The 25,753-nt window shown below is 36.4% G+C and overlaps 1 protein-coding gene across 1 annotated transcript in view; it reads left to right on the top strand.

The window, feature by feature from the left end:
- Positions 1 to 14,014: 14,014 nt before the first annotated feature.
- The window catches only part of LOC149580513 (replication protein A 70 kDa DNA-binding subunit A-like), an 84,690-nt gene continuing 72,951 nt past the window's right edge, over positions 14,015 to 25,753 (top strand). Inside the window, exons 1-4 of the mRNA XM_089804821.1 lie at positions 14,015 to 14,618; positions 14,685 to 14,815; positions 15,004 to 15,135; positions 15,296 to 15,352. Of these exons, the coding sequence (XP_089660947.1) occupies positions 14,015 to 14,618; positions 14,685 to 14,815; positions 15,004 to 15,135; positions 15,296 to 15,352 (924 nt within the window). The remainder of the gene's footprint in view (positions 14,619 to 14,684; positions 14,816 to 15,003; positions 15,136 to 15,295; positions 15,353 to 25,753) is intronic.

Below are 25,753 nucleotides of genomic sequence, written 5' to 3'. Positions count from 1 at the left end.
CTCCTCCATCTATTTTGGGACCTACTCCTTCCTACCTTCCATCTATTTTATGTCCTCATCCTTCATTCCCTCCATCTATTTTGAACCATTATATACATTCATATCCTACTTTCCAATCCATCACTCCATACCTTCATATTCACAAGCTAGATTATTAAAGTAACTCATCCTTGAATTCCTTGCAACCTTTGACCTCTATCTTTCCATCCACAATCATGCCACATCCTCCATGCTCTTGTTCCCATACATTGTCTAATAAACGAAAATTGGATGCCAAAATTAAAAGGTATAAATCCAAAAATCCACAAAAATCCAAGCATCAACATGTCCCCCTCTAAGTTATGTGTTCAAGAAGAGAAGCATTTGATCCAAACAAAAGAAAAATACAAAAGGCCATAAAGGCCCAAGATTAAAAAAGTCAAAAATCATGTGGATACCTAGGATGCTCATAAAATAAATGTATCTCAAAAAAAAATATCAATTGGCATCTATTCCCACTACTCAAGAATCCTCATCCATTCATAATTTATCCAAATCTCCATATATGCATCCTTCATCCACCCAATCCACTTTTAGTCCCTATGCTTCTTATCCTACATTTCTAATCCTCCATCTTCCAACTTTACTTTTTGTCGTTATATTTCTCCTACACCATTTTCTCTATAATCTTGTTCAAAACCATCTTTCCTGCTACTTCATCACCTTTCAAGGTGTGTGCCAATGATGATCTTTTCATTTTCCTCATCCTTTTACCTACAAGTCTTATGTCTTCCCATCCATTATTTGTCAACTCCCACCCTTCCTACCAAAATCTCTTAGTAAAAATCCACCAAAAAATAAAAAGAAAAATATGCAAAGAAAAATAAAGCATCGATTGGTGAAAACTCAACAATTCAAGTGCCTTGGACAAGTGATGAGCCTCTAAAAGGCCATTATTTTGAGATCCTTTTTATCTTGTTTTTAGACAATTATCATGTTGAAACTTTTATGACTCTATGGTTTTAAGTAAATGAACTTATGTTATTTATAAATATGTTATCTATATGTTAAGACATGAAGTTGAAGAATAGATAGCTCAGATATGCTATAATTGCTTAAATCTATGGACTTTATGGTATAATCAAGGAATGTTGCATGTTGATAAATGTTTCCTCATCTATGTTATGTTTGGCTAGATTCCTTCCTGTAGCCATAGGATTTGCAAAGAATGATCATTTGAACATAATATCTTTTCTAACATTGATGATGAAATGAATATATGTATGTGGAATTTATATACATTCAATGTTTTGTAGGTACTTGCCGCACGTATTCAAAATCAACACTTTAGTGCTTAGTCAAAGTCAAATAGATTATTGAATCACCACAGCAACCATATTATTGTGTGATATCTATTATGATAGCACACAAATATAGCTCCCTCAACTTATTATATTCTTGGAGGAGTTAATATCTGTTAATGATATTTCTATTGCGAACTTTATGAATTTTTAATTGGTCCTCATTGATGGAATGATCGTAGAAGTAGGAAGTTGTTGTAGTTTTCCTTTAATTAATGCCCATTGTAGATTTGAAAGAAGTTTTTGGAAAGAAAGAGATAGAATAGATTGATCTTCATAATAGCAAAGTCTGATCTTATTTTTAATCAGATGTAATCTCTTACCATGAATGAATAGAATACAAAGTTCAAGTTTACATCTTTTGTCTTGATTGTATTTTCTGTTCATTCATCCAAGGGGCCCCACTTGGTGAGTGAACTACTCTATTAGAATAGATTTCATTTCCTTTGGTTTTTTCTTTGCAAATTAGAATTTAGTTGTTCCTACAGTCATTGATAACAAAATCAATGAACTATTCCTATAGTGTATGTGCATAGATAGATTTACTATTTGTAGCATTACTTTAAGCTCTAAGATAAGATGTCATTTTAGTTCCAAGCTTAAGTCTCCTTCAGCATTTTCTTTTGTTTTAATTATAATGACTTAAAGAGGAATTAGATCATATACTTTGTAGCCACTCTCTCAAGCTTATGCTGCTCCCAAGTTGACAAAATAAAATGAAATCAATATGTTGTTCTTAGGAAAACACATGATTCTATCTAAATCAAGGATTCACTTTGAAAGGATGTCCAATCCTTTGTTACTAAGGTATTAGTTTGACTGACCATTTTTTGTGCTTTTTCTAGGGAAGGTGTCAATCTAATTCAACCTTGAACTCATTATGTTAGTTTAGATTTTGCATGCATAGAGGAAGAGACGTCCTAGGGATATTTCTTCCCCATAATATTCAGGAAGACATTTTTAATTTGGAACCCAAAGAACTTCACAATGAGAATGAAAAAGAACCTTTTGAAAATCCATTCATGGCTGCTCAAGAATGAATACCCTCATCCTTTGATGAATCCTTGCATTTGAATGATTTCTATGTTGAACCTAAATACCAAGATAATCCACTTGCCCTTGTTATCTATTGACCACCACTACTAATACCTCCTCTAGAAATGTCTCAGCCTTAACTGACATTTCCTTTTCCTATCCCTCCTTAGTAGGGTAACCAAAATTTGAAGAACATACCTACTGCCACACTTCCCAAGTTTTATGGCCTTATCACTGAAGACCCTAAAAACTTTCTCTTTGAGTTCGACATACTTTGTAGAAGCTATGACTATATAAATGATGCCCACAAACTAAATTTGTTTCATTCTACCCTAAAAGAAGCTACTCTAAGATTGTTCATGGGGTTGGGTGTGAATGTCGTAATAGATTGGCCTGCAATGAGCAACTTGTTTCTCAAAAAATAAAGAATACTATAGGGGTCAAGATTTGAACGGGGAAGGAATTTTCAAAATGTCCCAAAAGGATGATGAAACCTTGAAAGATTATGTCTCTTGATTCATGTTCAACCTACATTATAATATACAACATCAATTGAATGAGGAATCAAAGAAGCATCTTTTGCTAATAGGTGTAAATGATGGAAGCATTGAAGCTTTAGATCTTATGACAGGAGGAGATATCACTCAAAAGACTTGGACTGATATACGAAATATATGCTTGAATTATTCTAGAGCAATTGTAAAGAAAGGTAGGGGACTTAGAGATCTACCACATAAGTCCAATGGCAATTCAGGAGTATCCAAGATGGAATTATCCAATTTTCTATTAAATTTGAAGAAAGACATAATTAATGATGTAGCCACTCAGCTAGACACTATACAAGCTATAAGGAAGAAAGATAAAGTTGATGCCATGTTGACTGAATAATGTCCACATCGCAAGAAAAAGAAGAGGCATTGTAGATGCAAGTCTATTGTAAAGGTGGAGACATAACCAATGCCTACAAAGTTCAAAGCCACTGATGAAAATGGAGAGGTGCTTTGTGTTGCTCATTGAAGGCCATGGTCTTAAAGCCAAGGTAGCCATGAGATCATATTCAAAATAATAGTAATAATAATAGTTGGCAACAACCTTAGCAGGGTTGGCAACAACCTCAACAAGGTTGGCAACAACCTAAGTAGAGTTGGCAACAATCTCAGTAGGGTTGGCAACAACCTCAACAAGGTTGGCAACAACCTAAGTAGGATTGGAAACAACCTCAACAAGGTTGGTAGCAACCTTCGTAGGCTTGGAAACAACCACAACAAGGTTGGCAGAAATCTTACCAGGGTTGGCAACAAACTTAGAATTGGAATACCCAACCTAGTTCGCAAAACTTATTACCATCACCTCAAAAACAAGCTTTAATGTCTCCTATACCCAGTAATACTCCTCCCAAGTACACCCAACTACCAATTCATCCTAATCCTAATATAAACAATACTAAATAGAAGGATCAACAATAAAGTTGTGCCATCTCATTGAATGATATTCACTTTAGGTTAGGCACCACACTTCCTACACCGTAAAAGCCTATAATAAATGAAGTTGAATATCCTCCAACTAATCATAGAGATGAGTAAAATTAGCAAATATCTCATGTAGCCAAAGAAACTCCATTTCCCCATAGGTTTATGGAACAAAGTCAACCCATCAAGAACCATGAAATCATTGATTTTCTTAATCAGCTAAAGTAGATGATAGTAAAAATACTATTACTGGATGCTATTAAGGAAATCTTGTCTCTACTAAAGCTATTAAGGAATCATGCATTAAGAAGCCAAGAAGGAAGAAGAAATATATAAAAAATATTCATCTCTTAGGATAGTTGTCTAACTTAATGCTAGAAAAATTAATTGTACCTAAATACTTTGACCATGGGAATCTAGTAGTTACAGTCACTATCCATGGGATCCACATTCAAAATGCTTTAGTTGACCTAGGAGCATCTATAAATGTCATGAAAAAGGAGGTATTGTCTTGACTGCATATCATTGGTCTTAGAGAGACACTCACCATACTTTAGCTTGTTGAGAACTCTACCATTGAGCCAGATGGGATGATAGAAGATGTCATAGTCACCTTAAACTCTTGGGAGTATCTAGTTGATTTTGTTGTTCTCTCCCCAAAGGCTAATATGGGAGGATATACTTTTATTTTAGGAAGACTATGGTTGGCCACTAGAGATGCCTATATAGCTTGAAAATTTGGAAAGATGACAATATCCAATGGTATTCATACCAAAAACCTGACTTTATAGTCCCCTGCTCAACCATTGTTACTTGATGACCAAGTAATCTGGCTAGACTTGCGTGATGATGATCTAGAAGTCAATTCCATCCATCAGTTCAGGATGATAGGTAGAGAATCATTTATAATTACTTGAGAAGAAGATGAAATAATTTCATTTATTATTCTTAATGAATATGGAATAGAATATCAAGTTTGTCCTCAAGCTGAATGTATCTTAGAGACCATATTATCATCCTTGACTTCACCACATCATTTAGAAGCTTCATAGTTTTTCCACTCATTATTACCTCATGAGATATATTATTCTCCTATTGCCCAGTTATTCATCACAAATAAGGTTATTAAGATATAAGTTGGTCTAGGCAAAGAATTGAATATAAGCAATGCTTTATCACCCTCCCAACAAAAGATCATGTTGCAATTATTGTAGGAGAATCAAAGAGCATTTGCTTGTGATTACATGGACATGAAAGGACTCTACATATCTTATGCTATGCACTGACAATATTTACATCAATCCTAACTTCAAACCTATTCAATAGCCTCAAAGGAGAGTTAACCTTATTTTAAAAGATATAGTTAAGAATGGATTGTAGAAACTACTAGTTTTGGTTTTATATACCCTATCTTTGATAGCCAATGGGTCTCATCCCTAGTTATAATACCTACCAAGGGAGAAAAATAGCAAGTTTGTGTAGATTATATGGAGCTCAATTCAGCCACTAAGAAAGACCACTTCCCCTTGCCATTCATAGACCAAATCCTTGGCAACATAGCTAACAAAAAGTATTTTTTTTTCCTAGATGGTTTCAATGGTTACATTCAGATATAAATAGCCCTCAAAGATCAAGAAAAAATAAATTTTACTTGCTCATAGGAAATGTTTGCCTACTCAGTTTTTCCTTTTGGCTTGTGCAATACCCCAGTCACATTTCAATGAGTTGTCATCGGTATCTTTTCAAATATCTTTGCTGACTATATGGAGATCTACATGAATGAATTTACTATTTATGGTGCTACTTTTGAGGAAGAAAAAGAAAATTTAGAAATGGTACTCAAAAAATGTCAAGATTATAACCTTTCCTTAAATAGTGAAAAATGTTTCATGATGATGGAGGAAGGTGTAGTGTTAGGCTATTTCATCTCATCTAAGGGAATCAAAGTAGATCCAACAAAGATTGAAGTCATTAGTACCTTGCCTATGCTAGAGAAGCATGAGGATGTATGTATTTTTTTGGGACATGCTAGATATTATAAAAGATTCATTAAAAACTTCAGTCGGCTTGCAATACCCTTCTATAACTTGCTCAAAAAGGATTCTAAATTTCCTTGGGATTATGATTGTGTTACATCTTTCCTAAAGCTTGAGAAAGTTATTACCACAATGCTTTTTCTAAGAGGACCCAATTGGGCATTGCCTTTTCACATTCATATAGATACCTCAAACTATGACATTATTGTCATGCTAGGACAAAAGATAGGCTTAGTTGAACATGTTATTTATTTCATCCGTAATTAGTTGCAAGGTGTAGAGTTTAACTCAACAATCATTGAAAAGGAATTACTCATAGTCATCTATGCCCTCAATAAATTTAGGCACTATATTACTGACTATGAAATATTTGTCCATACTGACCATTCTACTATAAAATATTTGGTGAACAAGCCTATAATATTAGGAAGGTTGGCACGATGGTTGTTAGTTATGCAAGAATTTGATATCACTATAGTAGATAAACCTAGAAAGGTCAATGTGGTAGCTAACTTTCTCTCTCAATTACATGTCCTTGATGATCCTACAACCATTAATGACAGTTTTCCAATGAGTATTTTTTTCTATTGTTAGCACAAAATCCATGGTATACAGACATTACTAAGTACCTCACCATAGGTAAAATGTCATTTCACTTCTCTATGAAAGAAAGAAATCTACTAGAAGAAAAGAGCTTTAACTACTCATGGATTGTTGGATTTATCTTCTACACTAGACCTGATCAAGTCATGCATCAGTGTCTAAGAGAAGATGAGACATATAATAACTTAAAGGCATGTCATGATGAACCATGTGAAGGTCACCTTTCAGCCAATAGAAAAGCTTTCAACATCTTAACAACTGGGTATTATTGGCCAAGTTTGCACAAGGATGCAACCAGATATACAAAGAAATGTGACCAGTGTCAATGAATGGGAAGACCCAATAAATTAGATGAAATGGATCTATAGCTTCAAGTAGTTATGACTATACTATTGATTGTGTGCTTATTGATAATGATAAGGAGTCTAGTGAGTTTGAAGTATCTGAGGAGTTTGAGCAAAATCCTAATATGCAAGATATTGGTGAAAATTCTACAAAGTTCCCTTCAGAGGACTATTTAGAATTTAGACCCAAAATTGTTAAGTAAAAGAAAAACTCAATCAAGATGGGTTAAACAAATTAGCTATAGTAGCTACTAAATCCAATAGGGAAAAAAATGTGGTGACCATAGTTGTCATAAGGATAAGAGAACACTCTGCACCATAGAGTGTCAACAAAACTCCCCATTTGGCAGCTAAATGGATAGACCTCTTTGATCAAGAACCATTTCCACAACCCAATTTGTCCACACCTTCGTTCAAAGGTATTAATTTGTTTCAATGATTTTTATAGGAGAGAGCTCAATGGAAATTGGAGAAATAAAAATTAAAACATGTTATTAATGAGCAGAGCTACTAGTTGAAATAGAGTTTAGCTCGTAATGAAGTTTTGAAAACAAGAATTGAATAGATTACAGGATTGATTCCTAAATTAATGGAATGTAGATCACCATCAGTAGTATATGCCTTGTTTCTTAAAGAGAAATTTGAAAATTTAAAATTGATTAGAATTGTGGAAGGTTTTAATCCCTCTATTTCTACCCCGCATGAGTTTTTGATGCATTTCAATATATTCCCATGGCTTTGAAAAATTTATTGTGTGAGTTGTATATCCATAATCTGGTAGTACCTAATGACATAGAGTGGAATTCACTCTTGTATGTAGGGGATGTGCAGTTGAGAGTAGTAATGTCATGGATACAAAATGAGATAACCAGAGAACATCAAGTTGCACCTTATAAGGAAAGTGAAATGATAGCACCATTGTTCATGAGACCAGAGGTTCAACATTCTACACAGACATATCTAGATTGGATTTTCATTCTAGGCAATCCTACAGGATCTAGTAAGATGTGTTTAGTTAGAGAATGAGTGTTTATAGACTAGGAACAACACTTATCTCAAGATGTTGAGACAACAATTGTTGCCTCAAGGAAATGATGGATTAGGATGCCACAAGATTTTAAAATAAGAGAAACCCATTCTCCACAACACTTGAATCTTGCCACAATTAAAATTCTATGGTATATTGACTTTAGGAGAAATTAGTACAAACATTGGTTGCCATTAAGGTATCAACCCCCTATTCTCTTGCAACCACTACTAGCAGCAAATGATAATGCAAAAGGTCATCATATGATAACCAAACTATAGCACTGGAAAAGGCTCAAGGGGAATTATGGATACTTTGACTATGTGTAGAACGAACCAAGGGAAAGGACACCTAGTGACTGGAGAGTGCAAGCCCAGATTAGGAACTTCCTAATTGCTGGGGACTAGTAATAGATCATCTAGGGGGAATAATGAGCCTCTAAAAGGCCATTACTTTGATATCCTTTTTATCTTGTTTTTAGAAAACTATCATGCAGAAACTTTTATGACTCTATGGTTTTAAGTAAATGAACTTGTGTTTTTATAAATATGTTATCTATATGTTAAGACATGAAGTTAAAGAATAGATGGTTTAGATATGCTATATTTTCTTGAATCTATGGACTTCTATGTTATAATAAAGGAATGGTGCATGGTGATAAATGTTTCCTCATTGATGTTATGTTTGGGTAGATTTCTTACTATAGCCAGAGGATTTGCAAAGAGTGCTAGTTTGAAAATTATACTGTTTCTAACATTGATGATGAAATAAATATATGTATGTGGAAGTTGTATGAATTCAATGTTTTTTAGGTACCTGCCATGCATATTCAAAGTCAACACTTTAGTGCTAAGTCAAAGTTGACTAGATTATTGAATCACCACAATAAGAAAATTATTGTACAATTTCTATTATGGTAACACATGAATATAGCTCCCTAATCCTACTATATTCTTGGAGGATTTAATCATGGTGAATGATATTTCTATTGCAAACTTTATGAATTTGTAACTGGTCTTCATTGATGGAGTGATTGTAGAAGTAGGAAGTTGTTTTAGATTTCCTTTAAATAATTCCCACTGTAGCTTTGAAAAAAGTTTTTGGGAAGGAAGAGATAAAAAAGATTGATTTTCATAATAGTAGCATGTGATCTTATTTTTTATCAGATGTAATCTCTCACCATGAATGAATAGAGTACAAAGTTCAAGTTTACATCTTCTGTATTGATTGTATTTTCTATTCACTCATCTAAGGGGGCACACTTGGTGATTGAACTACTCTATTAGAATAAATTTCATTTCCTTGTTTTTTTCTTTGCAATATAGAATCTTTTTGTTCCTATAGTCATTGATAACAAAATTAGAGAACTATTCCTATAGTGTATGTGCATAGATAGATTTACTATTTGTAGGATTACTTTAAGCTCTAAGATAAGATGTCATTTTAGTTCCTAGCTTAAGTCTCCTTTCGCATTTTATTTCACTTTAATTGTAATGACTTAAAGAGGAATTAGAGCATATACTTTGCAACCACCTTCTCAAGCTTAAGCTCCTGAGTTGACAAAATAAAATAAAGTCAATATGTTGTTCTTATGAAAATACATGATTCTTTCTAAATCATGGAGTCACTATGAAAGAATATCCAATCCTTTGTTACTAAGGTATTAAGCTGACTGGCCAATAATTACTATGATATAAACTTCATAAAAAAGTGTCATGTGGAATCCCTATATCCAAATTCACTACTCACTTGTGGGCATGTTTCAGTACTCACCATACCCATCTCATCCCACCATACCAACCACATCTTATCTATTTCACCCACCATTGCCCTTTCGATCTTGATAAAAATAATGTCCACCACTAGATACATCCTTTTGGTCATCATTTTGACATCCATTTCCGATCAAATTTTGTATCCACCTATCCTTTATACACCCACTCTTTCATCCATATAATCCATCCACCTCCTCTTTTTCAATCCTCAATCACCAACCATAATTATCCCCTATCTTCACTGCTCATTCACCTTTCCTATCCTAGCTTCCTCCTACCTTTTTATCCTCTTATAGTCCAACCTTCTATCCTATCACACCCTTCATAAAACCTCCTCTTAGCTTCCATCTATCTCCCTCATCCCCTTGTTGATCAATCTTTCATCCTATCACGTCCCTCATAAAACCTCCTCTTGAATAACAAATGATATCTGGGGGCACTATATTCCTTGGACACCATGTCATGTCCATCTTTCCATCTCCTCATTCCAATCCTATTTTCATCTTTTCATCCTTAAAACCATGCATCTTCTAATCCCTATCTTTTAATATTCCTCTACCCAAACCTTCTAGCTTCCATACCCATTTCTTCTATCCTTGCACTTCCCCACATCACCTCCATCTTTCTATCACCTAGTACATCCCTTTTCATTGGTAACTAGCTCTAGGTTATCTCCATGTACCCAAATTCCATCAATCATATCCTAAATGCTCTTAGGAAATTACCATCAGCTGCATCATCCCATTATGTATCTTTCAACTCATCATTAATTCTCTGCCCATTCTTGTTGTAAGCCTTGGTCATAATAAAATCATCATTATTGGGATGCATCCTTCCCACTCCTTTTCTTAAGGTATATCATTCCCCTATCCACCATCAATCCATGTTCTTTCACTGTCTCCTTATCCTAAGCTTTTCTCATTTTATCACCTCATCTCAATCTATTCATCCACTATTTCCTCATCCCAAGCTTTTCTCCTACTATCACCTCATCTTGGTATTTTTATCAGTTATCTCCTCATCCCAATATTTTCATCCATTATCTCCTCATCCTAAGGTTTACATCATTTTCTATATCCTAATCCTAATCTTTTCTCCCTCTATCTCCTCATCTTGATCTTTTCATCTACTATCTCCTCTATAAGAATTTTCCTTAGGGAAAAATTCACCCAAGATCAAAGAACTTAAGCACAAGTACAATAGTAGACCAAAAGAGTATGATCAAAATATTGGTATGTATTTTATTTAATGTGAAAGTATACTAGGAGTGCCTATATATAAAGACCTCTAGAATGCTTCTAGAATGCATAGGAATCAATAACATGATAAGTCATACAACCAAGCACATGTCCACCAGGTGTGGGTTATCCTCCATTAAGCACAGAAGTAAGTGGGATCATGAGAGGATAAGCCTAAAAAGGTGTAGAATGAAAAATAATTTTGTAGAACCATGTGCTGAATTAGATTTGCTTACTTCTATGTTGACAACATGAAAACTCATAAAAGTATGCAAACTCCTAAGTGTCTCACCAAATAAATAATAAAATAATGCATTAAACTAAGTAAACTTAAGTAAAGTGTAAATAGTAAATACATATTTACACCAACATCCTCAACCCAAGCTTTTCTCCTACTATTGGATGACTTAAGAAAATTTTCAGAGCTATTCTTCCGAATGCATTAATTTAGTGATTGCATGATGAGATAATTCCTATGTCATTAACTTCATCAACCCTAGAAGAGGAATGTCAGAAATGTTATTAATGATTGTCAAAGAATGAAAAAAAATATTGTTCCCGTGTTGTAGTGTTTTGTTGAGTGGTTGTCAATTGGAGCATTATGACATATAGGCGATCAAACAAGCCCTCAAGTTTATAAGCGGCACACTTATACTTCCCCTGCAGGCCATTCAAAACATTTGGTGATTCCTTCTAGCTTGAACCTCCACTTCCTCGCAATTTGACATGTTACTTGGATGGTCTAGCCTTTTAATCAGGCTTCAAATTATTACAAAAATTGTGTTATGTCAAGCCCTAGGCTCATAGCATTGTCTCTATCCATACCTTAATCAATCTGCAAGCTCAATTTAGGATGCAATTTTCTAAAGTCTACCCAACTAAACTTCCCAAGAAGACCACCCCACCGAAAGGGATGATACTCTTCTAACAAATGTGTGTACCATATGCCTAAGGAAGAATAAGGTTTTACCAATGGAAGCCCTCTCGACACATACAACAATATTTTGCTCCTCCCCACCAATCACAGCAATGAATGGATCCATTCTTGTGGTCTAAGATCTATAAGCCAGGGTGTAATTTATTTTTGGCTGGTATGCCCACATTCTTTGGCAGCTTCTCAAATTAAACAACAATTGTTTTCAACATCATCAATGGCTACTTCCACATCAGTTTGGTCCCATCTCCTGGAAATAAGAACTATTTCATCAAAACCCCAAATCTTACATGGACATTGTATTTTTATTCTGCCATATTTTGTGCAGCTTAATCCTCAATTCCTTCACTTGCCACAAAAATTGTGCTAGTAAGGGCCTGGTTTTCTTTGGCTGTTCCTACATTGATATTGGTTGGTTTCTATGACATGTTAGAATAAATGTGGGCAACCAATACGCTATTGATTTTGGGAGGATGTAAGATGCTACATGCCTATCAACCCCAAATACTACAAAACACATTTAATTTATAAATAACAATGTGCATGGTTGGGGTTAACGAGTAGTTCATCCATGTGCTTGGTTCTGATTTGATGAAAACTAAATCTATTAATAACTTGCCTCAAAAAACAATTTGGCAATTGAGATTGGATATTAAAAACCACATATCTGGCTGTTTGGATGGTTTGCTTGTAACTATGTAATTAATGCATTGGATTCTGGTTGGATCAGAATTTTGCTAATACCCATTTTGTTTGAATTGTTAAGGTAGCTCTTCCACAAGAATTTTTTTCTGCTTTAGATAACTTGCATTTCATTGCAGGTTTCTGCGATGTATTGATTGGAAAGTAATAGTGGCTCATTTCAAAAAATTATCAAATTTGTGGGATACTTAGCTTCAGAACTTGCACAAACATACTCATGTTAAATATTTTTATGGATCTGTCCAAAGAGTTCTCTTAGAGATTGCAAGTTCTTGCAATCTATACTACTAAATGGAATTTCTTCTGCGAAGATTGTGCAACAAGTGGATTTAAAGAACTAATAAAATTTAGAATAGATAAGTGTGATTGCTGTCGTTTGGAAAGAATGAATGTTTTCTGCTTCTCAATAACTTTGCTTACATCGTTCTTTGTTACCTCTTACATGAACTAGAACGACGGTAGGAGAGGTGGACAATAGTGTTTGGAGTTCTCTTCGGTGATTTAGGTAAAATGCCATTATGTGATTCCATGCTCTATGGTGCTCTGATTTGGTTTGATAGCTTCTTCTATTGTGAAATTTGGATTTTTAGCCTTCATCCCTGTTTAATACTGGTGTACAAATTTGTTATAGATTTGGAGTCTCGATTTTACTATTGAGTTTGTGTTCCTTATCTCTTCTGTGCTCTTTAACCTTGTGCAGTCAAATGATGAAAACATTGACAATATCCAGTTAGGGCTGTGTAATATTGTTCCATGCCTTCACTGGCCTAAATTTAGTTGTTGTAGGTATTGGTCTCTTGGATTTTTTAGTTCTACCAATCCACCCTTCTACATCGTTATTGTGCAGGATCCTTGAGGTTGTCAGCCTCTGAAAACTTATACCAAAACCATTCTGCCCTAAAATCCTCACGCTGCTGCTTGTGATGGCCAAGAAATTTAGTTTTCTTGTCTTTACTGGTGGCTGTGTCAGATTGCGTGACCTCCAAGCGAGCTGTTGTTTCACACTGCGGTCTTTCTAATGGGATCCATTAAAGTTCAGATAAATTACATCTACATAGGCGGGTGTATGAGCCACTTCATTGAACTTCATATTTTGCATTGCAAAATTTGCCTTAGGTGTTTTGTAATTAATTAGCATCTCATCATCTTATTCATATTCCATTTTTATTCTTTAATTGTAACAAGCTCGATTTTACATATAATGATGTGTGTGTTTTGTTCTTCTGTTTAAGATAGTATGGTCCTGTAATTCACTAACTTCAATGTCTAATTCCTGTTACTATGATTTAATTTGACACTTGGTTATTGATATAAATTAAAGCAAGCTTGTATATATCTCTATTGGCACAACCCATGGAGCTTCATCCTCATACCAGTGATTCTTTAGCAAGCTACACCTTATGAGAATTACAATGTTATAGTAAAAAGTATAAATTCTAGAAGCATGGGTAGCAAAAAGGCGAGAATATATATTTCATTTAGCCGCGTAATGGAGTCAAAAGATCGAGAGGATGTCGTTACCATCTCCAACACCAGTCGAGGGAGCAACAAAAAGGCACCGGCAAACAATATGTGTACAACCAACCTCCATGATAAGAAGAGAAAATGGAATGGAAGTTTCTCAGCACACCATCCAATTGCTTGATATGACTCATAGGCCCATTGATCTGATGCTTTGGGGCTCAGCAGCCAAGCAAGTGGGTAGTGAATTGCAACAAAGCTACTACTTGCAAGACACTATAGTTCTAGTGGTTAAGGGAGGCCGTGTTACTGAGTTCAATGGAAGAGCACTCAACACCACAGGTAATACACAACTAATGATCAATCTCCAAATTCCAGAGACAGCGGAGTTAAAGTCATGGTTTGATGACAATGTTAAGGACAACGATGAGCCATTGATTAGCTACACCCCACAACCTCCTGCAGTATTGAGAATGAAAATTCATGACATACATGATCAAACTGTGCGTTCTACTTGTGCTATAAAGTGCATCGTGAAAGCAACCATTATAGAGGTCAACACAGACAAGCTATCCTACCCCGCTTGCCCCAACCAAGTGCCAGGAAAGCAATGCAAGAAAAAGTTGTCTGAAAATGCAAATGAAGAATGGTACGGTAAAAAATACAACAAGCAATTTACGGAATGTAATTATAGCTACATGGTTCGCCTATAATTGCAAGACCACACTGGGGAGCTATGGGCAACCACATTTGATGAAGGAGCAATACAACTGCTCGACATGACTGTGAACGCATTGCTAGAGCTAGCAGCTAAAGATGATGCTTGTGGCAGGGCCGCTGTGGTGGCGACGGTAGTTGGCGTCGCTGCCATAGTGGCCTCACCATATTGCTAACCACAGATGTCGCAATTGCGATGTTCGCACGCGCATTGTGACAAAATAAGCGTCACGTGCATAGTGATGCCGTCATAATTGATGATTGTGCGTCACAATTGTGACACATTCACAAACATTGCAACGGCCAACGGCGTCGACTGCAGCACTACCGCGCCGCTAGCACCATCGCAAGTTTCCACGGACGTCGCAAGTGTGATGCGCATGAAAGAACTGTAAAGGATCCTGCCTCAGTGAACCCGTGGGCAGATGTTGACGCCACCCCGTCGCAATGCATGGTAAAGACGTCAAAATTATGACGGGAACCACATCCATTGCAATGGGAGCAATGATGGGTTAGATGTTGAGCTTGCAATGGATAGGCATCAAAATTGCGACGTCCAAGAATAGACGTCATAATTTGTGACTAAAAAACAACGACATCTGCTGTCGTTGCAGTGGCGACACATTTGCGTCGCAATTTCGACACTTGACCATCGCAAATCGATGCCAAATGTATTAGTTGTACCTTCTGACATATCTTTCCAACACAAGTACTTTGGATTTAGAACTTGTTCCACTAGCCTCACCATGATCTTCTATATGGGTATGTGCAGGATCATGGTGTACCAAACTATGGCCTTAAGTGGCAGTGAAAAATCAGAAAAGCAGGGTTATGTCAACTTAACACATAATTTTAAAGTGGTTATGGGCTTTATATCAAAAAGTTGTAAGAAAATAATCTGTAGGAAATTGAATGTAGTTTCTAAACTACTAGGCCTTATCAGGAGAAAAAAATAATTGATTGGTCAAAAGTTTGAATTTTAATGCAGTACTACAAAAATTTCAGGGCAAAAATAAAAAGTAGGTGTATGTCTGACCACCTTAATCAAAATCAAATGATAATATTTTTTTAATATAATTATAGATATGAAAAGTAGACTCATGCGCGGATGTGACACATATTTTTCGGTATTTTTATTCCAAATAAATAGTTAAATATGAATTTTCTACCAAAACTTTTTCAAAAAAAAAAGAGTCCCATGTCTGACCACCTTAACTAATAGAAATTTTTACCAAATTTAATTTTATTTAATTTTTTCTTATACTAAGCAAAGCATAGAATGTGACGCAACTTTTAGATTTAAAAAATGTTATACCATTTGAAAATTATAGCTGTTTTTCAATCACTATGTTAATCAACACTTTACAATAATCTTCATTGATAATTAACTAATAAATACTTATCAATCTCAGAATTTGACAGAAATTATATTGATGGAATCTTGAGAGCGATATTAAAAAACTCTTTTCGTTTCATTCAATTTTAATCAAAATAACATTGTCAGACGACTACCCGAAGTCTGAGTATCACTAAAACCCTCTTCAAACACGTCTTTTGGGTTGACCGGGTAGGCTTGGTAAATACCAAGCCTAATCGGATATCGGATTTCAAATCGGATATCCGATATGGCTAGGTGAACTTTGGTGGGAAATTTGAAATCCCAACCCATTTTGGAGGGAAAACCGGATTTAAGACTTATAGCTTATGATTTACAAATTATTTTTGTTATATTACTATGTAAATATGTATTATAATATATTATATATATATTATAACGTAATGTAAAGATATAACATATAATATATTAATATATAATAATATATTATGTTATTCTCATTATAATTTATATTATTATTATTTTTACTAAATATAATAACGTAATATATATAAGTAATATATATAAGTATGTTATTAATATAATTTTTTTACTTATATATAATTTATATAAGTATGTTATTAATATATATATATAATAACGTAATATTTTTATTAAATATAATAAAGTAATATATATATATATATATTTATTATAACGTAATATTTTTATTAAATATAATAACCTTATATATATATATATATATATATATATATATGTTATTAATATATATATATAATAACGTAATATTTTTATTAAATATAATAAAGTTATATATATATATATATATGTATGTTATTAATATATATAATAACGTAATATATATTATAACATAATATTTTATAGCTTATGATTTATAAATTATTTTTGTTATATTACTATGTAAATATGTATTATAATAAATTATATATATATATATATATATATATATATATATATATATATATATATATATATATATATATATATATATATATATATATATCTATACATAATAACGTAATGTAAAGATATAACATATAATATATTAATATATAATAATATATTATGTTATTCTCATTATAATCTATAAATATAATTTATATTATTATTATTTTTACTAAATATAATAACATAATATTTTTATTAAATATAACAACCATATATATATATGTATATATATATATATGTATATATATATATATATATGTTATTAATATATATTATTATATTAATATGTATGTTATTAATATATATGTATATTATTAATATATATGAGTCAAAGGGGGTCATAGGTTGACCTATGACCCCTTATATATATATATGTGTGTGTGTGTGTGTGTGTGTGTGTGTGTGTGTGTGTGTTATTAATATATATATAATAACATAATATTTTTATTAAATATAATAATCATATATATATATATATATATATGTTATTAATATATATGTATATTATTAATATATATGAGTCAAAGGGGGTCATAGGTTGACCTATGACCCCCTTCGACCCATTACATAACAACATATGTCCCTAAGGGTCCTAGGACCCCTAGTGACATATTAGAATCGTTCTTATGGGTCGAAGGAGGTCATAGGTTGACCTATGACCCCCTTCGACGCATTACATCCCTAGGGGTCCTAGGACCCCTATGGACATATTAGAATCGTTCTTATGGGTCAAAGGGGGTCATAGGTTGACCTATGACCCCATTCAACCCATTAAATGATGACATATGTCCCTAGGGGTCTAGGACCCATAGGGACATATTAGAATCATTCTTATGGGTCAAAGGGGGTCATAGGTTGACCTATGACCCCCTTCGACCCATTAAATGATGACATATGTCCCTAGGGGTCCAAGGACCCCTAGGGACATATTAGAATCATCCATATGGGTCAAAGGGCGTCATAGGTTGACCTATGACCCCCTTTGACCAATTACATGATGACATATGTCCCTAGGGGTCCTAGCACTACTAGGGACATATTATAATCATTCATATGGATCGAAGGGGCTCATAGGTTGACTTATGATCCCCTTCGACCCATTACATAATGACATATGTCCCTAAAGGTCCTAGGACCCCTAGGGACATATTAGAATCATTCTTATGGGTCTAAGGGGGTCATAGGTTGACCTATGACCCCCTTCGACACATTACATGATGAAATATGTCCCTAGGGGTCTTGAGACCCCTAGGGACATACTAGAATTGTTCATATGGGTCAAACGGGGTCATAGGTTGACCAATGACACCCTTCGACCCATTACATGAAGACATTTGTCCTTAGGGGCCTAGGACCCCTAGGGACATATTAAAATCGTTCATATGGGTCAAAGGGGGTCATAGGGTGACCTAGGACCCCCTTCGACCCATTAAACGATGACATATATCCCTAGGGGTCCTAGGACCCATAGGGACATATTAGAATTGTTCATATGGATCAAAGCAGATCATAGGTTGACCTATGAAACCCTTCGACCCATTAAATGCCGACATATGTCCCTAGGGGTCCTAGGACCCCTAGGGACTTATTAGAATTGTTCATATGGATCAAAGGGAGTCATAGATTGACCTATGACCCCCTTTGACCCATTAAATGATGACATATGTCCCTAGAGGTCCTAGGACACCTAGGGACATATTATAATTGTTCATATGGGTCAAAGGGGGTCATAGGTTGACATATGGCCCCCTTTGACCCATTACATGATGACATATGTCCTGAGGACCCCTAGGGACATATGAGAATCATTCTTATGGGTCAAAGGGGGTCATAGGTTGACCTATAACCCCATTCGACACATTACATGACGAATATGTCCCTAGGGGTCCTAGGTCCCCTAGGGACATATTAGAATCGTTCATAAGGATCGAAGGGGGTCATAGGTTGACCTATGATCCCCTTCGACCCATTAAATGACAACATATGTCCCTAGGGGTCCTAGGACCACTAGGGACATATTAGAATTGTTCATATGGGTCAAAGGGGGTCATAGGTTGACCTATGACCCCCTTTGACCCATTACATGACGACATATGTCCCTACGACCCTTAGGGACATATGAGAATCGTTCTTATGGGTCAAAGGGGATCATAGGTTGGCCTATGACCCCCTTCAATGCATTACATGATGACATATGTCCCTACAGGTCCTAGGACCCCTAGGAAAATATTAGAATCGTTCTTATAGGTCAAAGGTGGTCATAGGGTGACCTATGACACCCTTCAACCCATTACATGATGACATATGTCTCTAGGGGTCCTAGGACCCCTAGAGACATATTAGAATCATTCTTATGGGTCAAACGGGGTCATAGGTCAACCTATGACCCCCTTTGACCCATTACATGATGACATATATTCCTACGAGTCATAGGACACCTAGGGACATATTAGAATTGTTCATATGGGTCAAAGGGGGTCATAGGTTGACCTATGACCCCCTTTGACCCATTACATGATGACATATGTCTGTAGGGGTCCTAGGACCCCTAGGGACATATCAGAATGCTTCTTATGGGTCAAAAGGGGTCATAGGTTGACCTATGACCCCCTTCGACAAATTACATAATGACATATGTCGTCATGTAATGGGTCGAAGGGGGTCATAGGTCAAACTATAACCCCATTTGACCCATATGAAAAATTCTAATATGTCCCTAGGGGTCCTAAGACACCTAGGGACATATGTCATCATGTAATCTATCGAAGGGGGTCATAGGGGTCATAGTTCAAGCTATGACCCCCTTGAACTCATAAGAATAATTTTAATATGTCTCTAGGGGTCCTAGGACTGCTAGGGACATATGTCATCATTTAAAGGGTCAAAAAGGGTCATATGAAAACCTATGACCCCCTTTGACCCATAAGAACGATTCTAATATGTCCCTAGGGGTCCTAGGACCGCTAGGTACATATGTCATCATTTAATGGGTTGAAGGGGGTCATAGGTCAACATATGACAACTTTTGACCCATATGAAACATTCTAATATGTCCCTAAGGGTCTTAGGACTCCTAAGGACACATGTCATTATGTAATGTGTCAAAGTGGGTCATATGTCAACCTATGACCCCTTTACACCCATAAGAACGATTCTAATATATCCCTAGGACATATCTCATCATCTAATGGGTCGAAGGGGGTCATAGGTCACCCTATTAGCCCCTTTAACCCATAAGAACTATTCTAATATGTCTCTAGGGGTTCTAAGACCCCTAGGGACATATGTCATCATGTAATGTGTCCAAGGGGGTCATAGGTCAAGCTATGACCCCTTTTGACCCATAAGAATGATTCTAATAAGTCCCTAGGACCCCTAGGACCCATATATACGATTCTAATATGTCCCTACAGATCGTAGGACCCCTGGGGACATATGTCATCATGTAATAGGTCAAATGGGGTCATAGGTCAACCTATGATCCCTTTTAACCCATATGAATGATTCTAATATGTCCCGAGAGATCCTAGAACCCCTGGGGACATATGTCGTCATCTAATGGGTCGAAGATTCTAATATGTCCCTAAGGGTGCTAGGACCCCTAGGGATATATGTTGTCATTTAATGGGTCGAAGGGGGTCATAGGTCAACCTATGACCCCCTTTGACCCATATGAAGCATTCTGATATGTCCCTAGGGGTCTTAGGACCCCTAGGGACATATGTCATCATGTAACGGATCAGAGGGGGTTATAGGTCAACCTATGACCCCCTTTGACCCATAAGAATGATTTTAATATGTCCTTAGGGGTCTTAGGACCCCTAGCTATATATGTCATCATTTAATGGGTTGAAGGGGGTCATAGGTCAACCTATGACACCCTTTGACCCATATGAAGCATTCTAATATGTCCCTAGGTGTCCTAGGACCCCTAGGGACATATGTCATCATGTAATGTGTCGAAGTGGGTCATAAGTCAACCTATGACCTCCTTTGACCCATAAGAATGATTCTAATATGTCCCTAGGGGTCCTAGGACCCCTAGGGACATATGTAATCATGTAATGGGTCGAAGGGGGTCATAGGTCAACCTATGACCCCCTTTGACCCATATGAATGAATCTAATATATTCCTAGGGGTCCTAGGACCCCTATGGACATATTTCATCATGTAATATGTCGAAGGGTGTCATAGGTTAACATATGACCCCCTTTGAGCCATAAGAATTATTCTAATATGTCCCTAGGGGTCCTAGGACCCTAGGGAGATATGTCATCATTTAATGGGTCGAAGGAGGTCATAGATCAACCTATGACCCCCTTTGACCCATATAAAGCATTCTAATATGTCCCTAGGGGTCCTAGGACCCCTATGGACATATGTCGTTACGTAATGGGTCGAAGGAGGTCATAGGTCACCCTTTGACCCCTTTTAACCTATTAAAAAGATTCTAATATGTCCCTTGGGGTCTTAGGACCCCTAGGGACATATGTCATCATGTAATGGGTCGAAGGGGATCATAGGTCAACCTATGACCCCCTTTGACCCATAAGAACGATTCTAATATGTCCTTAGGGGTCCTATAACCCCTAGGGATATATGTCATCATTTAATGGATCGAAGGGGGTCATAGGTCAACCTATGACCCTCTTTGACCCATAAGAACGATTCTAATATGTCCCTAGGGGTCCTAGGACACCTAGAGACATATGTCATCATTTAATGAGTCAAATGGGGTCATACGTCACTCTGTAACCCCCTTTGATCCATAAGAATGATTCTAATATGTCCCTAGGGGTCTTAGGACCCCTAGGGACATATATCATCATGTAATAGGTCGAAGGAGGTCATAGGTCAACCTATGACCCCCTTTGACCCATAAGAATGATTCTAATATGTCCCTAGGGGTCCTAGGACCCCTAGGGATATATGTCATCATTTAATGGGTCGAAGGGGGTCATAGGTCAACCTATGACACCCTTTGACCCATATGAAGCATTCTAATATGTCTCTAGGTGTCCTAGGATCCCTAAGGACATATGTCATCATGTAATAGTTCGAAGGGGGTCATAGGTCACCCTATGACCCCCTTTGACCCATAAGAACAATTCTAATATGTCCCTAGGGGTCCTAGGAGCCCTAGGGACATATCTTGTCATTTAATGGGTAAAAGGGGGTCATAGGTCATCATATGACCCTGTTTGACCCATATGAAGTATTCTAATATGTCCCTAAGGGTTTTAGGACCCCTAGGGACATATGTCATCATGTAATGTGTCGAAGGTGGTCATAGGTCAACCTATGACTCCCTTTGACCCATATGAACGATTCTAATATATCCCTAGGGGTCCTAAGACCCCTAAGAACATATGTCATCATTTAATGGGTCTAAGGGGGTCATAGGTCAACTTATGACCCCCTTTGATCCATATGAAAGATTCTAATATGTCCCTACGGGTCCTAGGACCCCTAGGGACATATGTCATCATATAATGTGTCGAAGGGGGTCATAGGTCAACCTATGACTCCCTTTGACCCATATGAAAGATTCTAATATGTCCCTAGGGGTCCTAGGACCCCTAGGGACTATGTCATCATGTAATGGGTCATGAAAAATTCTAAGACATTCCTAGGGGTCCTAGGACCCCTAGGGAAATATGTCATCATGTAATTGGTCAAAAGGGTTCATAGGTCAACCTATGACCCCCTTTGACTCATAAGAATGATTCTAATATGTCCCTAGGGCTCCTAGGACCCCTAGGGACATATGTCGTCATTTAATTGTTCAAAGGGGGTCATAGGTCAACCTATGACCCACTTTGACCCATATGAACGAATCTAATATGTTCCTAGGGGTCCTAGGACCCCTAGGGACATACGTTGTCATGTAATATGTCAAAGGGGGTCAAAGGTTAACCTGTGACCCCCTTTGAGCCATAAAAATGATTCTAATATGTCCTTAGGGGTCCTAGGACCCCTGGGGAGATATGTCATCATTTGATGGGTTGAAGGGTGTCATATGTCAACCTATGACTCGCTTTGACCCATATGAAGAATTCTAATATGTCCCTAGGGGTCCTAGGACCCCTATGGACATATGTCATCAGGTAATGGGTCGAAGGGGGTCATAGGTCAGCCTATGACCCCCTTTGATCGATTAGAAGGATTCTAATATGTCCCTAGGGGTCTTAGGACCCCTAGGGACATATGTAGTCATGTAATGGATCGAAGGGGGTGATAGGTCAACCTATGACCCCCTTTGACCCATAAGAATGATTATAATATGTCCTTAGGGGTCCTAGCACCCCTAGGGGAAAATGTCATCATTTAATGGGTTGAAGGGGGTCATAGATCAACCTATGACCCCCGTTGATCCATAAAAATAGTTCTAATATGTCCCTAGGGGTCCTAGGATCGGTAGGGACATATGTTTTTATTTAATGGGTCAAAGGGGGTCATTGGTAAACCTATGACCCCCTTTGACCGATATGAATGATTTTAATATGTCCCGAGGGATCCTAGGACCCCTGGAGACATATGTCATCATGTAATGGGTCGAACGGGGTCATACGTCAATCTATGACCCCCTTTAACCCATATGAATGATTCTAATATGTCCCTAGGGATCCTAGGACCCCTGGGGACATATGTCGTCATGTAATAGGTTGAAGATTCTAATATGTCCCTAGGGGTCCTAGGACCCCTAGGGATATATGTTGTCATTTAATGGGTCGAAGGGGGTCATAGGTCAACCTATGATGCCCTTTGACCCATATGAAACATTCTAATATGTCCCTAGGGGTCTTAGGACCCCTAGGGACATATGTCGTCATGTAATGGGTCAGAGGGGGTTATAGGTCAACCTATGACCCCCTTTGACCCATAAGAACAATTGTAATATGTCCCTAGGGGTCCTAGGACCCCTAGCTATATATGTCATCATTTGATGGGTCGAAGAGGGTCATAGGTTAACCTATGACACCGTTTGACCCATATGAAGCATTCTAATATGTCCCTAGGTGTCTTAGGACCCCTAGGGACATATGTCGTCATGTAATGTGTCGAAGAGGATCATATATCAACCTATGACCCCCTTTGACCCATAAGAACGATTCTAATATGTCCCTAGGGGTCCTAGGACCCCTAGGGACATATGTCGTCATCTAATGGGTCGAAGGGTGTCATAGGTCACCCTATGAGCCCCTTTGACCCATAAGAATGATTCTAATATGTCCCTAGGGGTCCTAGGACCCCTAGAGACATATGTCATCATTTAATGGGTCAAAGAGGGTCATAGGTCAACCTATGACCCACTTTGACCCATATGAAGCATTCTAATATGTCCCTAGGTGTTGTAGGACCCCTAGGGACATATGTCATCATGTAATGTGTCGAAGGGGGTCATAGTTCACCCTATGACCCCCTTCAAACCATATGAAAGATTCTAATATGTCCCTAGGGGTCTTAGGACCCTTAGGGACATATGTCATCGTGGAATGTGTCGAAGGGGGTCATATGTCACCCTATGATCCCCTTCGACCCATATGAATGATTCTAATATGTCCCTAGGGATCTTAGGACCCCTAAGGACATATGTCATCTTGGAATGTGTTGAAGGTGGTCATGGGTCACCCTATGACCCCCTTCGACCCATATGAATGATTCTAATATGTCCCTAAGGGTCCTAGGAGCCCTAGGGACAAATGTCATCTTGTAATATGTCGAAAGGGTTCATAGGTCATCCTGTGACCCCCTACGACCCATATAAACTATTCCAATATGTCTCTAGGGGTCGTAGGATCCCTTAAGGACATATGTCGTCATGGAATGTGTCGAAAGGGGTCATAGGTCATCCTGTGAGCCCTTTTGACCCATATAAATGACTCCACTAGAAATAATATAGTAAAAATAATAATAATATAGTATAACAATCATATATATATATAATTTATAGATTATAATTTATATATGATAATAATAATAATATGTATTAATAACATATATATAATATATTATGTTATTATATTTAATAAAAATATAGTAAAAATAATAATAATATATTATAATAATATATATTATATTTATAGATAATAATAATAATAATAACATAATATATTATTATATATTAATAGATTATATATTATATCTTTACATTAGGTTATATATATATATAATATTATATTATATTATTATATAATATTATATTATATTATTATATAATATATAGATTATATATTATTTTATATATAATAGTTATGTTATTATATTATATATTTATAGATTATATATTATATCTTTACATATTTCATAACTCAAATTAGTTATATCACTTACAAATTTGTTTTTCCCTCTAATTTTTGTGCCTTTTCCCTCCAATTTTTATGTCGCCGATATCATATATCGGATCTCATATCGGATATCCGATATGAGATCCGATATCCGATATGAGATCTGATATCCGATCTCAAATCGTATATCCGATAAGGCTTGGGCCTTACTTTCCAGGTTTGGTACCCGGATAGGTGAAAAAAAGTCAGAGCAGATTTTGAAGCGCTTTTAGACATGTTCAAACTCTATTTTTTTCACATTGCCACTTTTTGGTACACCATGATCTTGCACATACCCATATCAAGCTTGGGTCCCATTATCTATGACTTGGGTCTTTCAGACTTCTTTTCTAAGGGTATGGAGCTAGAAACAACTAGGAATGGAGAGAGGAATCTAGTACAGTTGTGGAGTGTGGATATGATCTCAAAAGCCAAAAAT

The sequence above is a fragment of the Cupressus sempervirens genome, chromosome 1 (genome assembly GCF_028749045.1).
Source record: "Cupressus sempervirens isolate cs-2001-9-10 chromosome 1, ASM2874904v1, whole genome shotgun sequence".
Taxonomy (NCBI): Eukaryota; Viridiplantae; Streptophyta; class Pinopsida; order Cupressales; family Cupressaceae; genus Cupressus; species Cupressus sempervirens.
The sequence above is the reverse complement of the archived record's forward strand: the minus strand, read 5'-3'. Positions and strand labels throughout refer to the sequence as shown.